Source organism: Saccostrea echinata, unplaced genomic scaffold (genome assembly GCF_033153115.1).
Source record: "Saccostrea echinata isolate AGI-Se365-2 ecotype Australia unplaced genomic scaffold, CSIRO_AGI_Sech_v1 ptg000033l, whole genome shotgun sequence".
Lineage (NCBI taxonomy): Eukaryota > Metazoa > Mollusca > Bivalvia > Ostreida > Ostreidae > Saccostrea > Saccostrea echinata.
In genome coordinates this window covers 37,608,808-37,626,577 of record NW_026889782.1, presented here as the reverse complement: position 1 = coordinate 37,626,577, position 17,770 = coordinate 37,608,808, and the positions used below count along the sequence as shown (strand labels likewise).

Here is a 17,770-nt window from a genome sequence, read left to right as displayed (position 1 = left end):
TCAACACAGAAATATACGCTGGGTTCTCTTCACATCGACTCGACAGATGGGGCAATACCGGAATGTGGGAGCACATAATGAACAGCAACATACGTGTCCACAAGGGAGTAAAGCAATTTGTAATTCTCCCTCTAAACAAATGTGACATTTTCCTGTTGCCTGGATCTCTGTAGAGGTTTGGTCTAGTAGAGGTTTAATTTGAGGTGAAAGTTTGTATCCCAGCTGATCTAAAGAGATAATGAATACATTCATCACCCACCCACGTCCTTTATAGGTATTGATGTAAGGACAATTAGGGTTCCAATAAGCATGTTCTACATAAGGATCGTCCTCGGGATCCCAGTTGGTGAAATGCAAACCACAATGAAAACAGATGGTCTTATCACTCACTCCCCTGTAATAAAATCCGGCTTTGGCTAGGTTGGGTAATAATCCTTTTAAAGACTCGGGCCATCCATCTTCAAAGGTAGCTTCTCTCTTTAAGAGCAGAGCATAGTTAGGGTAAACAGGAGGCCCGTCTGGCTCCTTATTATCATTAGCCATGACTGAAGTGTTAAAATATTTTTGCCCCCCTTTTTATAACCCTTCATTTTGGGGTTTTCCCATAAAATAACAACACATTTGAAATACAGTATGTTTTTAATAACCATAAGGTAAAGTGTTATAATCTTCCATCAATTGTCTCTTATCATAGACAATTCTATATTGTTTTTCTTAAGGTATTGTCTTGACTTCATGTTGACGGGTCCTCTGTATTTTGTAAGGATACGAGACTTGGATTTCATCAATTTCTTTCTTGAGCATTTTTTGTAATGTCTCTGGAGATACGAGACTCGATAATTAAAAGTCAATCCTTTGACTTTACACACGGAATTTCCCTTGGCTTTGAGGTAAGCATAATTTTTAGGGCCTCCTGACATGAATTTAATAATGTGGTCCCCGTCTAATTCGTCGGTCCATTCTCCTAAACTGTTGCCAAGGGTAGGATTAAATTGTCCCTCCTTATGTTGGTATATGATACTGTCCGTATCGAAATAAAGGACCCGATTTCCTAAAGGTTGTAAAGTTTCGTAGAGGTGTAATCGGGCATGAGCGATAGTGAAACAGGCCAGTACCACGTTTCCGAAGGGGCACTCTTCTACAAATTCCTGTTTCTCTTGATAATTGACCAGCATCATGTCCGATTCTGGCTGCTCTTTATTTTCTAAGAGTTCTATCCCTTTGATGTCAATGGTCGAATCTTGTAAGAGTTGCTGTAATTCCTCTTCTTCGGTCAAGTATCGAGTTTTAGGTAATAACAGGCGTTGAGCGAATTTTCCCCACAAGCAATTTAAAAAGAGTTTGGCTATAGTTCTTCGCACCGGATTTTTTTCTATACTTAACAGGTCCATTCTAATCCCTTCTCCTTCTATTACCTTAGTAATGTAATCTAGTTTCTGTTCCTCCGTCTGACAATCAGGTGGGAATCCAGAAACTTCCCGTTTGATCTTTAAGAAGGTATCGATGTAAGATCTGAATAAATCTTTACTACTTTCTGGAAAATGCCAAACCTCGTAAATTTGCTCTAAGGTATATCCCATGTCTAGGGCTTTATGTAATTCTGCAGTCACCCAGGTACCTGTAAGACAGCGTTCCTGGTCTGTGTGTTGACATTGAAGTTTAGAAGTAGAGTCCTGTCGTTCCGCACACGTTCGACATAAGGGAAACAATAACTTCCGTGCGATAAGGTAAAACGGGGTGATAGAGGCCTCGGGGTGGTAAGACCCGACAGTGGATGAGACCGAAATAAGTTCTCACGTCCCGGAATTGGTCTGTTATGATCTGAGGATGGCCTAGGGGGAAAAGTCTCTGTTTTAATACGTAAGGGTATAAGGAACAGACGTCCACATATCTCATGTCCCCCTCTTCATAATACAAGTGTGTAGCATTGGTCCGGCCTCCGTACAGAGCCTCTCGGGGGTTCAAAGGATCTGGAATGTCCAGGTCTCGTACATAATTCTGCAATGCCACATCTTGTACTTGTTGATCGAAATGGTGTTCCCAGATACTACTTACGGAATACCCCATTTCCTCTAAGACCGTATTCCTCCTTAAAGTTTCCTCGTGTAATTCCTGGTAAGTAAATTGTGTCCGGTGAGAATGAGTTTCGGTCTGTAGATTCGGATAGCAGGTAGGGCATCCGTGCCAGTAGCATCCGTAAAATTCGTAGATGGTGCGAGTAACTTCCTGGTATCCATCTACAGTATAACTTCCGATCTTGACTTCTCCCCCGTTTCTAGCATGTCGTATGTTAGATCCGCTCTGGTGACTCATCCAGGTTAGCCAACGACAGGCTTTGGCGGAATATTGACGCGCAGGCTGATACCCCATGTTGGAAATGATGGCAATGGTATCTTCGGGCATGAATCCTCGACGGTAAGCTAAATTGGCCGCACTGCAAAAGTGATGGATTCCTGGAAGGGGTCTACATTGACCAAGCTCTTGAAGGTGGCTCTAAACTGAGCACAACATCGTCGTAAAATATCGACGTCTGAAATACAATAGTCTAAAAATTCCTTCTGGAAATCAAACACTTTTCCGGCTTGTTGTTCGTACCATTTGTAAAAAGCCTGTCGTCCACTTATAGACATGATGTCCGGATTGTAGAAAGCCGGTGGATAAGGCCCCACATAATTCTGGTTGTGTTCTGTATTAAAAAAGTGAGGGAAATACCCCTTTTTCAGTTCGGTGAATCCGAAAGCAGAGGGCATTTTAGACAGAGCAAAAGGTAAAAAATTATAAGTGTCGATGAATTTCAATCCGCAGATTTGCATGGATAAGATTTTACTGCCGTTCATGATGACTGTAGGCTTCATGCAGGCGGAATGAACCAGGTAATTTAAAATGAACTGTCCGTCATATCCTTTGAAATTGTGGGCAATGATGATGGCCTCGTCGTGTAATAAGGCGGAATTCTTATAACCTGTGTCGGGTTGTAATAACCAGTCCATGAAGTGTTTTAAGGTATCTGGCCCTTTAAACACGTGCTGACGGGGTCCCATGTGTCGACAACGAGGACAGGGATCTTCTATGGGTAAGTGTCCGCAATGTTGACATACGCGGTGTGCCACACATAAATAAGGGACGTGGATGCCGTTTTCCTGTGTACATTCGATATCGAAATAAATATAAAACTGTAATGTCTCTTTGCCTTTCTTTTTCTTTATCTTAGGCTTGAGTTGAACGTAGCACTGTTGATCTGTGTCTACAGTTTTCTTACAAATCTTACATTGTTTCTGTCCTCCGCAATGATGATGAGGGAGTAACATTTTAGGCATCCATTTCTCACAATGCTCGCATCGTCCCATTAAACTGCACACCGTTGTGGCCGTATTCTTACTGTGAGGTTGTAAATGGTTTTCGTAGCAAGTTCTGCTCTGAAAAAATCCCTGGCACTGGCTACATTGAATGTGGCTCCCGTCTGGAGGGCAGGGAGTGTCCGCTAAACAAAAGGAACATCGGTAAGGACACTTGGTACGATGGTCTGTGATGTTCCTGTAGCCCACATCGCAATGATCACAAAAGTATTGATTGCCCGTCACACCTGGCATAGATAAAATAGCATCGTAATGATGGTCATCTAACAAAACATTTAAACAAGTTCCATCTCCGCAGCCTTTATAAAGGGGCTCCAAACTGAGTTTAGAGGAGGTGGACTTGAACTGATATATTTTCAGTCGATAGCGAGGGGCTAACACCTGTTGTAATTTTCCCCATTCTTCGGGTCCACAAGGCTGATGGATATCACAGCCGGCTTGTTCCATGAGAGCTATAGCTTCATTTTTCTGGTCATTAGCTCTTACATCTCCTAACCTCATGAGTTTCCATAATTTTTCCCATTCAACTAAACTCTCTGGATTTTCCGGTTTTTGACTGTGTAACCGGGTGACTACGATTGCTCTAGCTAAACAAAATTTATCCCAGGGATTGTCGATCTGAAAGATGGATTTTTTATTCTTTTTAAAACTATCCTTGTTGACCATCAGGTGTTTGGTATTCTGTCCACCACTGCCTTCTGGATATTTGACATGAAGCATGTCGAATTCCATAGAGCCGTCTCCCAGTTTAAAATCTTTCTTGGATTGTTGAACGGCTTCTATTTTGTTTAAAATGACGTCCTCGTTAAAATGTTTACATTGCGTAAACTCGTACCAAATGTCGGAATCCAGAGAAGGGTGGTGAATGTTCAGGCGTACATAATCGTTAGGGTTACACTGCATTTGATATTTGACATTCTGTAGCATGTCTCTAAATAATCGCCGAACAAAGCCTCTGTTTTCCTCCTCTTGAAAGTCTTTAAAATTCACACTGTAGACATCTTCTTTAGCTTTAAATTTTCTTGAATGCTTAGCTTTATTGAGTCTCACTTGGTAATACTGGGAAATGGTCTTTGGCTTCTGGGGTGGCGAATGAGGTAGTGACGAAGACGGAGAGGGTAGTTCTTCTTCAGGTAGATTCCTTAAAACTTGTAGGTGTTGAGCTCGGTTGGCTTTGGTTCTCTTTAATCTTTCTACTAGTCTTGCATTTTTTTCCTGAGAACTAATTCTCTCGTTCTCTGTTGAGAAATAATTCTTTCTAATTCTTTCTCCCGTTTTTTCCATCTCATAAGTTGTTGTGCATGTAACAATCTTTTCAATGCACTATCAAAATTCATCTTGATAGATCTGACAACAAAATGAGCTGAAAGTCGGAGAAAGGCTGTATTTATAGAGTGTATGACGTCACAATGCATAGGTAGCTCGCTGTTCCAAGACTGTTTATTGAGACGTACACAGTACGTACAAACGTAAGTCAAACTTATTTTTGCACACGAAAAAGGGTATATAAACCAGAGCTGGAAATTTAGGATCAGTCTTAGTGGGCACTTCGAACTTGACAGACGTAGAAATATGGCAGAGGAAAATCCCATGAATTCACCTCCAACCTTACCAGAGACACAGGATAGTATTGAAGGAAATGAAAGAAGTTTGATATGTGATATCTTAGATCAAATGACCAATGTAATTGAGATACTTCAACAGACTATTTGTGACATGATTACTGAGATTCGTGTGTTTAGAGGAGTGATGAATGAGATTGGTAATCTAGAAAAGAAAATAGAGAGTAGTAAGGATCAAAAGCAGACTCCATTTAACAACAAGAGGAAATTTTCTGCTACTACTACAACCCAGACGGAGAAGAAACAGCCCCTGAAACCCCAGAAGAAAAAGTAAAATTATGTACATTTTTTACTTTGAATAAATCATCTTACAAACTTTTTCTGTGTTATTGTTTTTTCGGTTTTCAGAAAATAGAGAGAGAGAAACTGGCTGCATGAATGACACATGACGTCACAATGCATAGGTAGCTGTGATTTGAATCGATGCCAAGTTTTTGTGTGTATTGCCTATGTATTACTGACTCAGCGATTTTACACACAGTAAGCACAAACGTAGATCAAACGTACCCCCCTTTGCACAAAACTTTTTTCTTGGGTTTTTCCAGGGTGTGTACTAAGTTGAACCACCCATCTCCCCCAGGGGACAAAAAGTGCACTCAGTTGACCCGGCCAGCCAGGCCTGTTATACTACTTATGTCCTAACTCCGCGTCAGTTTGTGCAAATATATCTTTATTTTGCTTTACAAGTTTTTCAATCATTTCCCTATGTTTAGGAGAGACATCTAATTCAGTAAGTAATTCAACAGACATCTTATCATTTTGCTCTCGACTCACTACTTCATTTATTGTTTCAACTCTTCTCTCTTCAACCACATCTATTCTACCAACCACACATCCTCTTCTGATCTTTAAAGTTTTGTTAGTATTGTTAACAATTAGCACAGGAATTTTTCGTGATTGTTTGGTGTTAGCAACTGCATTTCCTATCATAAGTCCTGGCTCTTCACTAATAAATCCTTTCTCTATTGCACTATAATTTCAACAAATTTATTTCTGAAATTTTCGTGATCTCGATGTTTGACAAAACAAACCGTTGCTGACTGAGGTTTTAAAACAGTTCTTTGTGAAGCTCTGAAAATTGAAGCAATATGGATATCTTCTACTATGGGTACGTACGTTTTTCCGATTCTTAAACTACCAAGATCAAAATAAAGTCTAACACCATTTTGTACAAGCCAATCTCTTCCCAAAATGAATGAACGATTTATGTTTTGGACAACGTAAAATTCATGATTCAGTGTAAGACCTCCTATTTGAAACTCAATATTTGTACAACCATCAATTTTCAGATCGGCGCCATTTAAAGATTTCAGATTTAGTTTTGGTTTTGTTAATTTTGATTGAATTTGAAGGGACCTATAAATATTTGAACTGACCAAAGAAACAGAGGCGCCTGTATCGATCAAAGGTCTAAATCTTTGTTAATTTTGATAATACAGGAATTTGGATTTTCAACAGAATTGATTGTTACAGTAGGTTTTTCATTACATTTTTGTTTTTGACTTTTGCTCCCTCCAATGGTCCCATCTTGGAGGAGCGCCTTAGTTTAACTCTTCCCATTAGTCATCATCATTACCCATTGTGGCATCGATGGCCTCGACCTTTCTTGAAGGACAATTTCTACTAATATGCCCCGTTCTGTTGCAAGTCCAGCAAACAACATCTTTTTAGTCCCCTATAGCTACTGGTGAAACCGGAGGGGACTATAGGTTTCCTCTGAGTCTGTCCGTCCGTCTGTCTGTCTGCCTGTCCCTCTGTCTGTCAGTCTGTCCCACTTGGTTTTCCGCACTTTTTTCGTAAACCCTTGCAGATATTGAGCTGATTTTTGGTATGTGAGTATATCTTGATGAGTTACAGATCAAAGTTTGCATTTCATACCGCTTCATTGATTTTTGACGGAATTACGGCCTTTACAATTTTTAAGGGTTTTCCGCAATTTTTTCTAAACGCTTTCAGATATTGAGCTGATTTTTTGTATGTGATTTTACCTTGATTAGTTTTAGATCAAGTTTGCATTTCGTCCCGCTTCATGGATTTCTGTCGGAATTATGGCATTTTCAATTTCTTAAAGGGAACCAGATTTCACTTGCCGGTAGGGGACTAGTATTGCTAATGCAATATTCTCAGAATGCCTGTTTTTTCTTTACTTTGTTCTATTGCCAAAACTTTCTTAGGGGCAAATTTAGGTTTGTCATAATGTCTGTATTTGGGTCGGACATAATTTTCCTTTTTCCTTACCCTTCTTTGTCTATAGTGATCAATTTCCATGGGTTCTCCTGTGTTACTTGGAGGAACAAAATATGTACGACCGGTTCGTAACTGAAAACGCTGTTACAAGTTGTGTTCAGCTCTAGCGGAATTGATAGCATCCTGCATAGTTCGTGGATTGTCACGCATTACTTTTAATTTCAATCGGTCAGAGTACAGCCCGTCAATAAAGAACCCGACAAGCTGACCTTCAGTAACTCTGCCGGCTTCTTGTTGACCTTCATACGCTTGTTCAGCGAGGGAAAGCAAGCGCTCAGCATAAATCTGAACATTTTCAGAGTTTTCTTGCTTCACATGACGAAGCAACATAAATGAATGTTGTGCGTCTGTTATGTTGGCAAAGCGAACAGACAATTCTCCCTTCAATACGTCCCATGTTACATTAGGGTCCCCCGTCAAATATCTATGAATAAAATCACTAACCGTCCCTGAACTGGATTTAAAAGCAACAAGTTTGATTTTTTCTGCCGCTACTCTTTCTAATAAAACAAATGTTATAGAGGTCTCAACAACCTCGTTTAAGATAGAGAGAGAATTTCATAGTTTTATGATGAACTTTTCAGCAAATATGACCTATCAGTAGGAAGCGTTTGTTTATATACTGAATTCGACAAAGGAATGTTCGGTCTACCTGATCAATACATAGGGCTCACGGCGGCTGGAGACTGATCAACAGAAGATGCTTACTCTTCTAAGCAGATATCGGTGTGATACGCCCTCTTTGCTCTTGATGTCCGTTGAGACATCTTTCCCCCCTAACACAGCTCGCTATTATTCAGGCCTCTCCGGATTTTTCTTTGGAGATATCTTGTTGATATTGATCTTACCTTGAAAGGGATAAAATCCTGGTCGAAATGACTCGTTGGAAATTGAATTAATAACGTTTATCCTAAAACGTTGGCTTTAAGGTAACATTAACGTCTTTTTCTAGTGAAAAATTAAAATATGAAATGATGTGTCAGACCCTGTGTTGTCTTTTTATATCAAGTTTAAATCAGCCTGCAGGCCGCAAACATCGCTCCTTAAAAACAATTTAAACAAGCTTCGTGTAAATGTTGCAACTTATACATGAAATTATTTAAGAGATAATAAACAATTATATGTTTGTTGCAACATCTACTTTGTAGATATATGCATGCCAAGGTATGCCATGTTTGAAAAAATGAATGCATGGGAGTTGTGTGTCTGAAGTACATAGATTAAGTTATATCTGAAACTCCCAAACTTTTTCCAAAGATACAGTATCTGCGAGATGTTGCAGTGGATGAAATTTGAAGGGCGGTCGATATTGGACTAAAGGTTCTTTTTTTCGCTCGTGGCTGTGGTTACTTGTATTTAAATACTTGAAGATGGAAGGCTTTTGTAGCCTATCTGTACAAGATCCACAAACTACATCTGCGCTGGTACATTCCCTTCCAGTAATGCATTGTTGGGTTCCCTTTGCATCATATAATTAGAAATGGATGGGAAACATCTCCGTTTCGCATAAAGTGTTAAAACCTGGTAATTTAAAGCTTTTTCAAGCCTTCCAGGAGGTCTGAGAAGATGTGTTGCTACAAAACGGTATCATACTGCTGAAATTTCTGTAACTTGCTATTTCCTATGCTTGTGCAAAATTGGTGTTTTGCACTTTTGTGATTTATTCTGATTTTTGGGTGTAAGAATTACAATATTTAACCGAGTTCTATTAGTAAACAAAGCACATTGAATTTGAATGTAACAGATGTATATACTTTTTGAAATAGTGATATTTTTAATCATTTTTGTTTCTACACTGTTGACATCCTACGTAGTAACAGGTGTTGAACAATAAACACGATATAATCATCATGGATACTCAGTGATGGTAAAACGAGACAGTATAACTGAAGCGTAGGATGAACAGTGCCTAGGATAAAATTTTGTCAACTCCACATTTTTTTTGTTTATTCAAATTTTTAATGATGTAAATCATATACGGTACTAATTTTGAGGCACCAGATGCGCATTTCGACAAATTATGTCTCTTCAATGATGCTCATGCCGAAACGCTGGAAATCCGAAATATTTAAATGAAAAAAAAAACTGAAGAGCTGCAAATTCGGAGCTGCTTTTAAAACAAATTGCTATTGAGCTAAAGTATCTTCTGCGACAAAAATGCAGTATTTATTCAGTCAACATATTACTCAGCATTTAAATATTAAATAATGCTGCATGTATTGTAATAGTCAAATAATGCTGCATGTATTGTAAAAATTCTGTAGTGAAGCTAAACTTGCATGTCGTTATTCTAAAAGAAAAAGTTTTTTTTTTTCAAAAATCAATAATTCTAAGGAATATACTGTTTATAATTATTAACGAAGTTGTGTGATATATTCCTCCCACAAAGATGCCCAAAGTTGTTCTCGTAGAATGCTCAATAGAGACTAATCACAAAGTCCTGATTACCAATCAATTTTTAATAAATGCAAAGTGGTAAAGCCTTTGAAATAGAAACTGCTTACACATTAAAATTTAAATTACATTCTATGTTATAACGCATTCAACTTTCTTTTCTTTTTTTTTTTAAAAATGCATTCCTTAAATGTATTCCTAACAGTGTCAACCTTATTTCTACAAGAAATAAAACTGACATCTTTTTTTTCCCTTTGACAGTAGTTCCTTCTGCAAAATATTTTTTTTCTTGGATTTCAAATTTCCAAAATGTTCGCCTTAGACACGGTAAACAGCAATAGTAAAAGGTGAAGTTTTACACTTATATTGATACTGATTCAATTATGATTTTTAGTCCATTATTTATACACTGAACTGTCTACGGATATTTCCGGTTTTTGTTTCCCGATCATGACAAGGAGCACAAGGCGGGTGTGACCGGTCGACAGGGGATGCTCACTCCTCCAAGGCACCTGATCCCACCTCTAAATTTTGAGGTCCGTGTTTGCTCTGCTTCAAATTTGTATCGTTTCAATGGACTTTCGAGATTGAATACTGTTCGTTATCTTCATATTTCATGTACCCGAAATGGGTCAGCTCGAGGTTACTTATTCAGTGGCTTTTTATTCTAGAATATCTTCTATGTAGCTCTCACCTCCGTTGTTCATCAATTTTATCTTATTAATTAATTAAACTTGTAAAAATATTTTCGGAAGATTGCAATGATGCGTAAGGTTTCAAATGTAAATACAACTTGTTTGAAAGCGTCTTTTACAATCAATTGTTATAATTTTGCATTAAGAAATGCTTCTTTGTGTTTTTGTTTTTAAATGATGAGTTGGAAATTTCAATATATATAGAGACGGGGAGAGAAAATCGGAAATATCGAGAACAAAATCTTTTCACAGAGGTTAAAAAGTTTTGATTCGGGCCATTTTTAGCCAGTCTGTAGGGAGAGGGCAAACAAACAATGTTTATTCAGAGATGGCTTAATAGAAATAAAAACTATCTAAGTTGCCACAGCTGCCGCTACCTGAGATATTATTTCATACTAAAACACAACATTCTCATCATTTGTGGTCTTGTATTAAACAAATGAAAACGGATATACCATAGCATTTTAGCTCACCTGAGCTGAAAGCTCAAGTGAGCTTTTCTGATCACCGTTGTCCGTCGTCCGTCCGTCTGTAAACTTTTCACATTTTCAACTTCTTCTCAAGAACCACTGGACCAATTTTAAACAAACTTGGTACAAAGCATCCTTGGGTAAAGGGGAGTTTAAATTGTTAAAATGAAGGGCCAAGCCCCCTTCCAAGGGGAGATAATCAAGAAAAGATAAAAATAGGGTGGGGTCATTAAAAAAATTTCTGAAGAAACACTGGGCCAGAAAAGCTGACACTCATATTGAAACATCCTGGGGTAGTGTACATTCTAAATTGTTCAAATCATGACCCCCGGGTGTAGGGCGGGGCCACAATAGGGAATCCATATTTTACATTGAAATTGGTAGTAAAAATCTTTAAAAATCTTCTCAAGACCACTGGTCCTGAAAAGCTGAAACTTATATGGAAGCTTCCTGGGGTAGTGTAGATTCTAAATTGTTCAAATCATGACCCCCGGGGGTAACGGGGCCACAATAGGGAATCCAAGTTTTACAATGATATATGTAGAAAAAATCTTCTTCTCAAGAACCACTGGGCCAGAAAAGCTTAAACCTATGTTGAAGCATCCCGGGGTAGTGTAGATTCTAAAATGTTAAAATCATGACCCCAGGTGTAGGGCGTGGCCACAATAGGGAATCCAAGTTTTACATTGATATATGTAGAAAAAAATCTTTAAAAATCTCCCCAAGAACCACGCGGCCAGAAAAGCTGAAAATTGAGCGGAAGCATCATGGGGTAATGTAGATTCTACATTGTTCAAATCATGATCCCTGGGGGTAGGGCTGGGTCACAATAAATAATACAAGTGGGGAAATCAGGTGAAAAACAGCAAGGCCAAAGTTACTCAAGTGAGCGTTGTGGCCCATGGGCCTCTTGTTATAAATATGTAGGATATAGATATGCAGTTTACACAGGAGCGCGTACTTCTTAAGGATTAAATTAAGGTAAGTTATTATTTAAAGGATTGTATTATTTCATTAACAAATTGAGAAAGTGTGAGATTCATTAATACATTACAAATTAAATTTGTTTATTTTGACGGTTTTCTAGGAAATATTGCATAGAATAGCGTATTTACATTTTTACAAAGTTGTAAAAGTCTTTTCACCTTTGCCAGTATTTACATTAGTAGAATACGCAGAGAGCCCTTTTCAATTCAGTTTTAATCAGACAATAGCTGTTTAGCACTACAACGACAGTAGTCCTCAATCCAGGGATCCCATGACCACGTGTAAACTAAGGACTGTGATGGTTGTTTTATGTCTATAGAGTAGTATGAACTTAATGTTGCGTCATTTGAAAAGGAAAATTTTTGTTTATTTGTTTATTGTTCGACGTCCCTCTCGAGAATTTTTCACTCATATAGAGACGCCACCACTTGCCGGTGGAGAGCTGCAATATTTGACCTATGCTCGGTACTCAAGGCTATCTAGCAATGAGGGATATTTTTTGTGCCAGCATCTAGTGCGACACAATAGCTCGGTTTATACTGTATCATCTGAAGTACCGGTCTCCACGTTCCACAGTGGGATTCGAACCCTTGACGTAAGGATCAGCTCTTTTCTCCGTGACTCTTGAGCATACGCTCTACCACTGCACCAGGAGAGTAATGCAACTTCTAGGTTTTTGTAAAGTAGGATGGAGACATTCAAATGTTTTACTTTATGTTCTGTTCTCTCTCTCTTTTTCTGTATTTAACATTTACCATGACATCTGATTCCACCTCTGATGGTTTGAGAGGTCAGTGTTTGCTCTGCTTTCGATTTGTATTGAAATAAATGTATCTCAATAATTCATTCATGAAAAAAGAAGTACATGCAAATTGTTTTAATTGGGAAAAATGTTTTTTAGTTAATTAAGACCGACTGTTAAACATCCTAACAAGAGAAATAATTTTGATTGCAGCACTTTTGTGGTTCACAATGAGGATCCTGTTGCTGTTTATTTTGCTTCTGTATCTTCAGGAGAACACGTGCAATGGAGCGTGTCCTCCCACGTACTGCTCGGACAATTATGTTTCCTGTGTGACGGGTTGTCTTGGACGCAGCAGTATGTACAGATGTATTGACAGCTGCATCCGGGCATCTAGGAGATGCATTAGTTACTGCATCGGATAAAACATGCTATAACTTTTTATAGTCATCACTGTAAAACTTTGAAAAATTATAAAACATTTTCCAAATTTTTGAATCTGAAATGTCTTGCAGAAGAACTCATCAACATAAATAAAGAGTTGTATTTAAAAGAAATAGATTTGAATTTATTTTTATATTTCTGTTTAATATCACAAAGTAGAGTGCTGGCCTTCAAGGAATACACTCTAGTATTTGAAGAAACGCTTGTCTCGTCTGCTTTATAGCATTATTAAAGAGGCATATAAATCTTACAGTAGTCAGCTGTTTATTTGTTACTAGTATTATCGTCCATGCAATAGCCTTCAAAAGAAAAAAAATCATGGAGAGTAAGGCTGTGGTTGATATAAGTTCAAGAGTGAAAGAAAAATATTTCTATAGAAAGTTAACCGGCATCAGGCGCGGATCCAGGAATTGAAGTTAGGGGCGCATTAAGTAGGCAGGGGGTCTTGGGGCCGCCTTGAGGCCCACAGTGGGTCCAGGGCGGAGCTATGATATACGCTTAAATCCGCCACTGGGCATAAAACCAATAAAAAGTTACAGGCAGATCCGTCCACAACAGTTCCGGAAGTTGATATTAACTAGGGATGTCAATTTTGTCAATAATAATTCATATTCGAATATTCAATGAAAGTATTCGAATATATTCGAATATTCGATAAAATAAATATATTTGTTTTATTTTAAATATGCATCATCCTACTCTCATGAAAGGTTTAGCGTAGGTATACTTATATTGGAAGTAAAATTGTGTGAAGACTTTCGTAGGTGTACAATAAGAAATTCCAATTGATATTTGTCAATGTTTGAAATAAATAATTGATTTAAATGTGGTGAAGTATAATTTTAACAAATGAAACGTGTTAATTGATTTAAATGTAGAAAAGTATAATTTTAACAAATGAAACGTGTATTTATAGTAGCTCCAACTGAGCAACCAGTCGTCTTACAAAAGGCAAGATAGTCGTAACGGTATACTGTTCAGATTTCAATATGTGTAATGAATTACAATTATCTGCCTGATAAGAGATATGATGATAATTTTTGATACAATAGACAATTTTCCTAGGTAATTAACTAATTTCCCGATAATGAATATAAAATTCAGGATTATGTACAACCCGAGATAATCAAGTAATTTACACTTTTATTCTGAAATTAAGCCCTTTACAATATTAATTACAGATTAATTCTATCGGACATTCATTCAATGATCAATTAATTTTATTTTGATAAGTAAACTCTTTACGCCTTTTAGACATTCTTAGATTTCATTTTTGTCCTCGATTCTAGATCCGATTGTATCTAACTAATAAAAACTATGAAAGTACGTTTTGTATTATACATAAAGCATTTTTGTACAATTCTTTAACACATTACTCAAAACAAAATACATGTAATTTAGTAGATTTATAAGATAAGAAAGTAGTGAAAGAAATTGATCGCTAGTAAATTAAACAGGGATAATTCCAGCACTGCTGTAATCAAAATTTATTAATCACAGTACTTCTTTTTATGAAATCTGAAAAACACCGAATATTCGAATCTTAAATTCATATTCGAATATCAACTCATCGAATGAATATTCGAATGTTCGAATATTCGTTGCCATCCCTAATATTAACATTTAATTTCAGAATGAAATCGCAGCCAGGGACGAAATTCTGTTACTACCGTATTCAGTAGCCATGTTAACGCATTGAATGAAATTTTCCGACTGGAGTTAAGAAGACTTAAATCCTCAAAAATTGACAGAAAAAACGACATCGGCCATCTGAGCGGAACGTCCAATCATAAAGTCATGTTTTAATTTGGTTGAAATAACGTCAAAGACAAAATATTGATCAAACAACTTGAAATATTGAAAAATATTAAGGTCAATTCATTTGAAGTTTGTATAGATGATTAATTCGTTTAGTGTACTATTTCGGAGACACTACAAGTAGTGGAAAACCACTGTTATTGGATGAAAATAAGATAAACCTATTCATAACGTTGTTATAAATCTAGCGCAATGTCGGACTGGGCTGTGCAGCCTGTGTATATTAAGCGTTAATATTGATGATGCTCGTAAATTAGCATGTATTGTTTTTATTTTTAAAAATTTAATTAATTATGGTCTGTTCATAAATATTATTGCAATCACTTGGCAATGTGGAATAATAAAAAAAAATGTAGCATGTCTCCATTGACATGTGATAAAAATTCAATTCCCTATTTTTGAGGTTATCAAGATATTGGCTTTACGTCAGATTTGGCCGTGCGGCTTGAATATGTAAATTAATTACACCTACAATGTTTTTAAGATAGTGTGCATTGTTTTAATTTTGATACATTTACCAAATCATGGTCTATATATTAAAATATTATTTTACACTTTTGCCAGTGCAGATTTTTTTAAGAAAATCATAGCATTTGTCAATGAACATTTTGGACAACCCTCGTATGTTAGTGTGGTGGATAGTGGGTGTAAACTGTTTGGTATTTGTTTATATATATGAAAAAGGCTTCAAAATAAAGCACTAAAAAGAGGAATGGTGAATTTTAAGGTAAGGATCTAGGATAAGTTACAAATATCAGGTTAAGGTTACCAATTAGTCTTACATTGTCAAGTCTACCTCATCATCTGAAACTGCAAATCGACCAAACTTCTTTTTTTGCTTTTTGCAGAACATGGGAGATCAAAGGAGATAAACCAAGGTATATTTTATCTTAAATGTTTTGGGAGGGTTAAGGTAAGAGTTAGTTTTATGCAACCAAATATAAAAGAATTCCACAGAAGACACTAAAATGCTAATATCTTTGGTTAATATTATGAAGCTTCTCTTTATGTTGTTTTCTTTTTTCGTCAGAGCAGCAAAGACGAGGACTGCAACAAAGGAGGTTACATGTTGAATAGTTCATTTTTAATATAAAAACTACTGATATAAGGAGTAACTGTATTGTATTGTTTTAAACTCATTTTATTTGACTGATGTTTGATCATCAGTCTTACTTTTCGCTTTTCAATATTTTAATAGTATAATTTATGAAATATATGGAAATTACTCTGGAAGAAGTCAGTTGGCTTGTGGACAAAGGGCCAAGGAAGTGCAAAGACATTTAAGAAGGCAAATTTTCAAGCTTAGTGGCCATGTTGGCAGACAAACATCTGGGAAAATTAAATCAATGAAATCTCAAATGCACTCGGAAGGATCGAAAGATAGATTGTTAGCATATTGCCTTTTAAATTTCTTTTACAATTCTTTAATATATTTCTAACACATTTTTCTATAACATGTTATGCATGATCGGAATAAGTAGTAAAATTTGATACTTAGGATTTTTCGATAAAGCAGAAGATATCTGGTGTAGAAAGACAGTAGTCTACAACACTTAACCCCCTGGATTCCATGAATGTAAAATCCCTGTCCATATTATTTTTATGACGACCATTTAGTATCCTCATCCCAGATGATTTGCACATTGCCAATAGTTTCGAACCATTGTCATTTATACTTTTATCCTGGTTCACCCGTAATGGCAAATCGTAGTCCATCTCATAACCAATAGTTTCAATATGACTCAATTTATTCTCATAAAGAACATCATCAATTATAAAGTCTTCCCTAGATGAAGTCCGTGCATTCATATCTCCTAATATCATAACTTTTCCTTTGCTCTGATATGAAGTTATTTGTGTTTCCAGATCATTGAATAGGTCACAGTCATACAGGCGATAAAATGTAGAATTGCTAGGTGGTATATATACACATCCTACGTACAAGTCTTTGTCTATATTTCTTAGAAGACGGTGTATTTTTTACCATACAATAGTATTTTTTTTTTTTTGTTACAACTGATATATAATTGTGAAATGTTTTGCGAATCAGTATTGCAATTCCACCGCCTTGGGTGTTTCTGCTTTTCTGTCTTGGGAAAACATAAGAATCAAAATTTTCGACATGCACATCAATTTTTTTTTGAAGCCAACATTCAGTTAAAAGAATTACATCATAAGATAGTAAGAACTTTTGGAAACTTAATTCTTTAATTTAAGTAGCAAAACCACCATTGATATTCCAACAGATGAATTTCAATACTTCAGTCCGAACTGTTTTTGTATGTTTGCCATTCTCCTGAGAACCCTATCCTTCTGTAACCTCATCATCCCTAGTACTTGCAACCATAGTTTCCTTTGTTTCCGGTCCTCTGTACTCCTCAACTTCAATATAAAGTCTGTTAACAACCATTGTTGCCCTTATACCACTTCTTCTTGCTTCTTTTAGAATTGGGTAAAGTTGTTTTCTTTGCTCCTGTATTGATCTTGGAAATTGCTCCGAAATTGCATATCTCGTGTCCTCTAGCCTGCTGGCGTTCGCGCGGACTTTCTCTCTCACCCTATAAGATGAAAATTTCACTAACACTGGTCTGCATTCTCCATCCCTCCTTCTTCCTATCCTATGAGCTCTTTCGATGTCCCGCTTTATATTACGGAGCCGAAGTAGGTCATCACAAAAGACATCTATGAGAGCCACGTAATCCTCTTTTCTGTTACCTCTGTATTCTGCCGGGCCAAAAAACAGGAGGTTGTCGCGCATACTACGACACTGTAAATCAGTCATTGTTTTTTCAATGTCTTTCTGTGTTTTTTCTAAGCTCTGGATCTGAGACAACACGTCCTCGCTGACATAAGTAGATCGTGATCGGTCTATATCCTGAACTTGCTCTCTGTTTTCAAGCCTTTCGAGACGCTTAACAATAGAATCTATTGTTCGTGCCAGTTTATCTATGTCGGCCTTATGGACAGCAAGTTCAAGGTCGATGTCCGACTTCAT

General features: G+C 37.0%; 2 protein-coding genes across 2 annotated transcripts; both read right to left on the bottom strand.

Moving 5' to 3' along the window:
- Nucleotides 1-543, bottom strand: LOC133198530 (baculoviral IAP repeat-containing protein 7-like). Its single transcript, XM_061334613.1, has one exon. It carries the CDS (start codon nt 541-543, stop codon nt 1-3), a length of 543 nt encoding a protein of 180 aa, XP_061190597.1.
- Nucleotides 544-17,080: 16,537 nt separating this feature from the next.
- LOC133198529 (uncharacterized) lies at nt 17,081-17,770 on the bottom strand. Its single transcript, XM_061334612.1, has one exon. It carries the CDS (start codon nt 17,768-17,770, stop codon nt 17,081-17,083), a length of 690 nt encoding a protein of 229 aa, XP_061190596.1.